The 7,663-nt window shown below is 52.9% G+C and overlaps 1 protein-coding gene and 1 long non-coding RNA gene across 2 annotated transcripts; one reads left to right on the top strand and one right to left on the bottom strand.

Annotated features, from left to right (window-relative positions):
* The first annotated feature begins 1,270 nt into the window (after nucleotides 1–1,270).
* LOC123089824 (uncharacterized) lies at nucleotides 1,271–2,650 on the top strand. The gene is made up of 2 exons (XR_006442383.1): nucleotides 1,271–1,841; nucleotides 2,053–2,650. It is a non-coding gene; the product is annotated as an uncharacterized lncRNA (long non-coding RNA).
* Nucleotides 2,651–3,002: 352 nt separating this feature from the next.
* On the bottom strand, nucleotides 3,003–6,086 carry LOC123094044 (chaperone protein ClpB1). Its single transcript, XM_044516124.1, has one exon. It carries the CDS (start codon nucleotides 6,025–6,027, stop codon nucleotides 3,316–3,318), a length of 2,712 nt encoding a protein of 903 aa, XP_044372059.1. The 5' UTR covers nucleotides 6,028–6,086; the 3' UTR covers nucleotides 3,003–3,315.
* Between the last annotated feature and the right edge of the window lie 1,577 nt (nucleotides 6,087–7,663).

Genomic DNA, 7,663 nt, shown 5'->3' with positions numbered 1-7,663 from the left:
ACAGTTGCATTTTATGCCGCATGTTGGGCACGTCACTCTGTGCATTTTAAAACCAAACCGAAAAACCATACCGAAAATAAACCGAACCGAACCAATTTTTTTGTTTTTATGGTTTCTGGTTTCGGTATGGTATGAACTTTTCATACCGATTTGAACTTTGGTTTTTATGGTATATACTGAAAAACCGAATGGTTAACCGAATAAACCGAAGTAAAAGATAAATTTATATTCTTGAGATGAACAACCGTACAAGTTGTCATTTTTCTTGTACATGAGTCAAATTCACTACTAAGCACCTACATTTTTCTTGTAACATTGTCATTTTTCTCTTTTTAAAATGCTAAGCACGTCCATAATCATCAACAGATGAATCAATGCATGCATATATACTTATATATATAGTCATATACTATTTGTGTAAAATAGAATGTATTTTGAGTCATAAATTTGCAAATTATTATTACGTCATTTTCAAATTCGCGTCAACTTTGGTTTTTAGGTATATACCGAAATCATACCGAAATAATTTGGTATATACCGAAACCGAACCGTATTTTAATTTCATACCGTATTTACCGAAGTATTAATACCGTACATACCGAAAAACCGTATAAACCGAACCATGTAAACCGAATAAACCGAACGCACAGGGCTAGGCACGTGCACCCTGCTCTCCCTCTCACTTCACTTTGCTCTTGCCAAGCACAAACTTGAGGTGGAATTTGTCCGGCGTGATGGCTGCAAGCCGCAGAGCCACCAGGGTATGGAAGAGGTCATCACCATGGAGACCGGTGAGCATAGCAGGTAGCGCAGCGTCTGGGCGTGTGCGCTAGAGGTGTATGACAACGTCGTCCAACGGCTTCACGACGACGATGGACTCGTCGATGAAGGCGATGGCGGCCGGAAGGACCATATGAAGGTGCTTTCCGATGATCGGCTGCGCGGGCGTGGCCGAGGACACCTCCCCGCTACTGGCAGCGAGGCTTCCAGGGCAGACACGGGCCACAGGGTGGACATGTGGTTCCGGTTTGCCATGTAGCTTCTCAGGTGAGCATCAACCCATTTACTTCACTGGTACTGACTTAACCTTCTGCAGTTGAAGTCATGTAATCATGTTGTTCTTCAATATATTTTTTTGGGAAACGTTTAAAATTGGCGTACCGGCCGAAACTTCGGCCGGCCGCCTCGCTCACGACGCGCATTATGCTAGCTACAGTTACACACAGCCACGTTGCTCTGGTTCGTTTCAAAAAACAATGTTGCTCTGGTGCCACGCACCCTCTGGTCACACGCACCGCTTCCTGCCTCTCACCTTATCTCCTCAGGACCAAGCTCCTCCACTCATTCGTCCTCCACTCATTCCATCCTCCTCCACACGCATTCCCTTCTCTGCTTCTTCTTTCGCAGATCACTCTATCCATGGTATCTCAGGCTCCAGGGAGAGATGGCGTGTACCGCCGTCGATTTTTTGTTGCCATGCTCGGCTCAACCTCTCTCCTGTCGCAGGGTAGCCATGTTCGCCGCGAGCAGGGTAGCCATGATTTTTTGCTGCATAATTTTTTGCTGGAAGCGCTTTTGGTTTTTGCTGGAACCATCTTTTTATTTTTGCTGCAAATTGAGAGGATGGTGGTGCCTTCGCCGCATGATTGTTTGCTACATCATTTTTTTTTTGCTGTAACCGCACCCTTTTTTGCTGGAACCAGCACTCGACTTTTGCTGTTATGCTAGAATGGTGCTGGGGCGGCAATGGACGGTGGCTGCCATGCGTTTTGCTGCGTCGAGTTTTTGCTGGAATTAGCAATTATTTTTGCTACATCCTGCCGAAAACAGAGCATGAACTGGTGAGATTTTTGTTTAAGACCATTGGCGGCAACACATTTTTGCTGGAACTGTATTACTTTTTTGCTGGAATAGTTTTTGGTTTGAAAACCAATTTTTGTTGTTGAAGCTTTTTTTGCTGGAACCGGCAACCACGAAAGCTACAACCGGTTGACAATTTTGCTACAACGGCGATGACGGGTGACATCGGCGAGTTTTTTTTTTTTTTGCTAGAACCGATACATTTTTTTGCTACAACTGGACCGGCGACCGGCGCGCGCCAGGGTTGCAGCGACCACCACCGGAGCTGTGGCCGTCGCCATGGGGAGCTGCAACCGTAGGCGCAGGCTGCTGCATGCACGAAGCCGGCGACGGCCACCGACAACGATGATGGCGACCAACGACGAGGTCAGTGACGGCAACCGACAACGATGATGGCGACCAACGACGAGGTCAGTGACGGCGACCGACGACGAGGGCAGCCACAGACGAGAACGCGTTGGCGGTGCTTCAAGGCCCGGCGCGTCTCCTTAATGGCGGCGCGATGGAGAATTTTTCTGAAAGAAGACGATTGCAGGAAGGAAGGAAGGCAATAGGGCGGCTAATGATTGTTTAATCGGACATTGTTGGTGCGACCTGCCCAAATTTGGGCCGGCGCACCGGCGCCTATCAGTCGCCTTATTTTTTCGTTTGCTAATGCTAACACCAACCATAAAGCCCACTGCCTGAACGCATGTGCAGCCCAATACTCCAAATGGCCCACACTGTTTACCTTCTCCGTTGCCATCTACGGCCACCGTAAAACGAAAAGAAACTCTTGGGCTGCAGGTCATTGATGATTGACACTTCACTCCCTCTCCCTTCGATCTCCACAAGAAACTGATGGATTCCCATTAAAATTGGGTGCTCCACCTGAACTAATTTGATTCCCATCAGTGGCGTGCCTCACCCACATCACTAATGGCATGTTGGGCATGTGCATAAATTATTATTTTTTGAACTGTCACCGGGGGAGTGTGCATAAATATTGGACATTTAAGGATGAACTGAAGGGCTATCTCAAATATACACCACTTGATCTTTAGACCCGCGGGCATTAGCAAACTAATGAGCATGCTGGTGTACAGTATACAAAGTTATGTAGGAACAAAAAAGGCCTCACCGAACACTCCGAAAGTACAATATTGGTGTATAATATAGACACATATGTTTTTGTTTTTGTTTTTTGCTGCAAATTACGGACATACATACAAACATACATATATGTTTTGACAAGAGGGAAAGCACCCTCTCCCCACATACATACATGCATGCATACATACATACCTGCTACATTCATATACGTGTGTGTGAACATATATAACACGGATATCACATGGCTATGACTGGATCAAAATCTATGCGCATATATGTAACCTGCGAGTTCAGTGGTAACTGCCCACGAGAATTCATTGGTAAATGTCCCGGTCCATGGATATGTCTGCCACGTACGTACCCTTATTTCCCAATTGCTCCACTACCACTAGGCACATAGATGACGATATCAGATTCATGGCCTGCCTGCGCATTCACCACTCCTCCATCCTTGTCGACCCTATAGGTCAGCTCATTTTTGTTGGGAGCAGCATCTACGTAAACTGTGGAGTTCTCAGCAATCTCTTCGTTGATCAACATCACGGAGAGCACGGTGACTATATTGTCCTCGATCCATCCCTTGATAGGCCTAGCACCATGGCCTGGATCGTGAGGCTGTGACAGGATGACGTGCAGGGCGTCGTCAGTGATGACCAGAGCAACGCGCCTCTCTGCAAGACGGGCTTCCACATCTTTCATATGGCGTCGAGCGACCTTGCGCAGTTGCTTATGGGACAGAGGGTCGAAGATGACAATTTTGTCCAGACGATTCAGTAGCTCCGGATGGAAATGCCCCTTCACCTCCTCCATGACCTTACCGTGAGCTTGCTCCATGGAAGTGGAACTGCCCTTGATTCCCTTGAGGAGGTGGTCGGCCCCGATGTTTGAAGTCATGATGATGACGGTATTCTTGAAGTCAACTGTCCTGCCTTGCCCGTCAGTTAACCTTCCATCATCAAGAACCTGCAGGAGAATGTTCAATACTTGTACATTTGCCTTCTCAGCCTCATCAAAGAGGATGAGACTGTATGGCCTCCTCCTCACTGGTTCTGTCAGTTGGCCCCCTTGCTCGTGACCAGCATAGCCTGGTGGCGCGCCGATTAGCCGGGCAACCGAATGCTCTTCCCTATATTCAGACATGTCAAGGCGAACCATTAGGTTCTCATCATCAAATAGTTGCTCAGCAAGAGCCTTGGCGAGCTCAGTCTTACCAACACCGGTGGATCCAAGGAACATGAATGAACCAGTAGGCTGTTGTGGCCGTCCAAGACCAGCCCTTGACCTTAGGACGGCCTTTCCAACTGCATTGACGGCTTCATCCTGTCCGACCACCCTATCACGCAGTCTCTGAAGCAGCCCAAGCAGCCTCACCTTCTCATTTTGTCCAAGCCTAGTAACAGGAATGCCTGTCCAGCGGCTCACGACCTCTGCAATCCGCTCCGGGGCGACAGTCTCCGTTAACATCAATTTGACACCAGTCCCAATCTTATCCTCTAGCTTGGCAATGGTATCGTCAATCTCTTTCAGAGCACCATACTTGAGGTCAGCCACACGGGCCAAATCCATTCGGCGCTCGGCCTCTTGCACAGCGGTCTGCAGCTCATCACGACGCTGCTTCAGGTGCCTGATCCTATCGATTCTCGCCTTCTCCTCCTCATACTGATCCTTGAGCGGCCTCAGCTTCTCCTCCAAAGCGCCCAACTGTTCACTGACCTTCCTTAGATCATCTTGGTTACCCTTGTCTTTGTCCTTGTTGAGAGAAAGAAGATCGATTTTCAGTTGGATCTTCTTCCTCTCGAGGCTGTCAATCTCTTCAGGCTGGCTGTCGAGTTGCACCCTGACGCTTGCGCATGCCTCGTCAATCAAATCGATTGCTTTGTCAGGCAGATGACGCTCCGTGATGTATCTTGACGAGAGCTGCGCGGCTACCACCAATGCACGGTCCTGTATGCTTACACCATGGTGCCCCTCGTACCTCTCCTTGAGCCCCCTCAGTATGCTCACGGTGTCGTTCACGCTGGGCTCTGCCACAAAGACTTGCTGGAACCGCCTCTCGAACGCCCCGTCCTTCTCAACGTACCTCCTGTACTCGTCCAGCGTCGTCGCGCCAATGCACCTCAGCTGGCCCCGGGCGAGCATCGGCTTGAAAAGGTTGGCCGCGTCCATGGCCCCCTCCATCCTCCCGGCGCCGAGCACTAGGTGTATCTCGTCGATGAACAGTGTCACCTTCCCCTCGGCCTCCTCCACCTCCTTCAGCACGGCCTTGAGCCGCTCCTCAAATTCGCCACGGTACTTGGCGCCGGCCAGGAGCATGCCCATGTCCAGCTCCACGAGGCGCACGTCGCGGAGGTTGCTCGGCACGTCGCCGCGCATGATGCGCAGAGCGAGTCCCTCCACCACGGCGGTCTTGCCCACGCCGGGCTCGCCGATGAGGACGGGGTTGTTCTTAGTGCGCCGCGACAGGATGCGCACCACGCGGCCGATCTCCTCGTCGCGGCCGATGACGGGGTCGAGCTTGCCCGCGCCAGCCACGTCGACCAGATCGCGGCCATACGTCTTGAGGGCCTGCAAGTTGGTGTCTCCCGAAGCGGAATCAACGCGCCGGTTGTCGCCTCCACGGAGCTTCTCCACCTCATCCTTGACCCGCGCGACGGGCACGCCGGCTTCGTTGAGCGCGTCGGAGATGTGCGCGTCCTGAAGGAGGCCGACAAGCAGCTGGTGGACACCGAGGTGGGAGTCACCTAGCGACATCTGCGCCGACTGGGCGCGGCGGATGACCTTGAACAGCGAGGTGGACGCTTGGACGGTGTCCCGCTCCCGCTCCCGCGGCTGGGAGAGGGGCGGCGAAGGCAACCCCCTGAGCGCGGTTGCCACGACGCGCTCGAACGATTTGCCCGCGTCGTCGCTGCCATCTGAGGCATGGGCGATGGCCTGCCGTAGGATGCCGGACCTGTCCTTGGCCAGCACCGCGGCGAGGTGGAGCGGCGTCAACTCCTCGTGGCCGGCCTCTGACGCCACCTCGTGCGCAACATTGAGCGCCTCATTGGTCTTGTAGGTGAACATGTTGGGATCCATGGATCGCCAAGCTACAGATCAATATTCAATAGCGAGCGATGGGATCGGATGGCTTCTGCAAGCTTAATTTAGAGGAGTTGCTTACTGTTATATATAACGGCACAGCTCCACTTCCACGAGCGAGGGTGGCATGTACGTACCATGGCACCCTTGTGAATGTACTCCCTCCCGTCCTTTTTACTCTGCATATTAGGTTTGTCTGCAGTCAATCTCATCCAACTTTGACCAAGTTTATACAAAAAATTATTAACATTCACATAACAACACCAATATCATTAGATCCATCTTGGAATATATTTTCATATTATATTTATTAGATATTATAGATGCTAATAATTTTCAATATAAATTTGGTCAAACTTAGCAAAGTTTGACTTTCGGCAAATTCAATGTGCAGAGTAAAAAGGACCGGAGGGAGTACTCATCTCAACTTCCCAAGTTCCCATCGCTTAATTTGGACTTACATGCACGACTTTGAATTTTCACAAGTTAGTTGTGGAATTTATGCGCTAAGTTGTCGACTGTTTGATTTTTTTCAAACTTAGTTGTGGAATTTATGAGCTAAGTTCTGGACTGCATTATAGCCAACCACAGACTCCCACGTCTCGGTTAACTTGGAGGACGGGGCATTTCACTGTTAGCCTGTTTGTTTGTTTGTTTGTTTGTACGACGTAGGTACCGATGGACTTGGAACAATCACACTCCGAGAAGACTTGGACTTGGCTACCGGTCCACTGGCGTCAGCGTCAATGGTAGCTACCACAAAAATTCAGATAAACAATAGGCTCTAGAAACAATAAATAGACGACGGGGGAAAACTCCGCTTCGTCCCGACCGCTCCCGCGAGCGGCTGGCGAAGCCGGCCCTAGCCCTCCCCTACCTCTCTTTCCCCTCGCCGCCACTAGAGGGCGCGGCCGCGCAAAGCCTGGTCCGCGTCGGCGGCGGCGGGGCTCTCCTCCTGGCTTGGCGGCGCGCGGCGCGGGACGCGGTGGTCGGCGGGAGCGCCGTGCTCGGCATGGGGCGCGGCGGCGGCGAGGCGCGCGGGCGGCGTTGCCTGGCGTGCTGGGAGCAGTGGCTGCACGGGCTAAGTGGGGGCGTGCCTGCGAGTGGACGCCGGGGCTCGGCCTCTCGATCCAGATCCGGATCGAGTCCCTCCGGCGGGCTGCACGTGGGCGGCGCGGGCTGTGGCGGCGGCGGGGGGGGGGGGCGTGGCTGGAGGTCGTGGGCGTGCTCGTCGTGCTTCGGACGACGGCCTGGATGGAGGCGTGTGCGGGGGCCCGGTGGTGGCGGATGGCCTCGGCCAGATCTGTGTCCGCTACCGCACCTCGCGGCGACCGGCGAGGGCCGTGGGCGGCGCGGCTTGGCCGCCTCTGCAGCGCTCCGGCGTGGTGAAGGCTCCGACGTGGTGGTGCTTCGGCGTGCTGGCTCGTGGTGGCTCGGTCCGGCGTGTTCGGGTGGCTACGGGTGGCTCGCCGGAAGCGAGAGGTGCTTGTCCGGCGGCTCCGACGCTTGGAGCTCGGCGGGCGGCGCGAGTTGGGTAGTGGCCCGGTGTGGCTGCTCCTTCGGCCGTGGATGGCTCCACGGTAGCTTGGCAGGTCTGGATCATTTCACGGCGGCGGCTGTTCTCCTCCGGCGT

The sequence above is a fragment of the Triticum aestivum genome, chromosome 4B (assembly GCF_018294505.1).
Source record: "Triticum aestivum cultivar Chinese Spring chromosome 4B, IWGSC CS RefSeq v2.1, whole genome shotgun sequence".
NCBI lineage: Eukaryota > Viridiplantae > Streptophyta > Magnoliopsida > Poales > Poaceae > Triticum > Triticum aestivum.
Note: the sequence above shows the minus strand (reverse complement) of the source record. Positions and strands in the feature narration are given on the sequence as shown.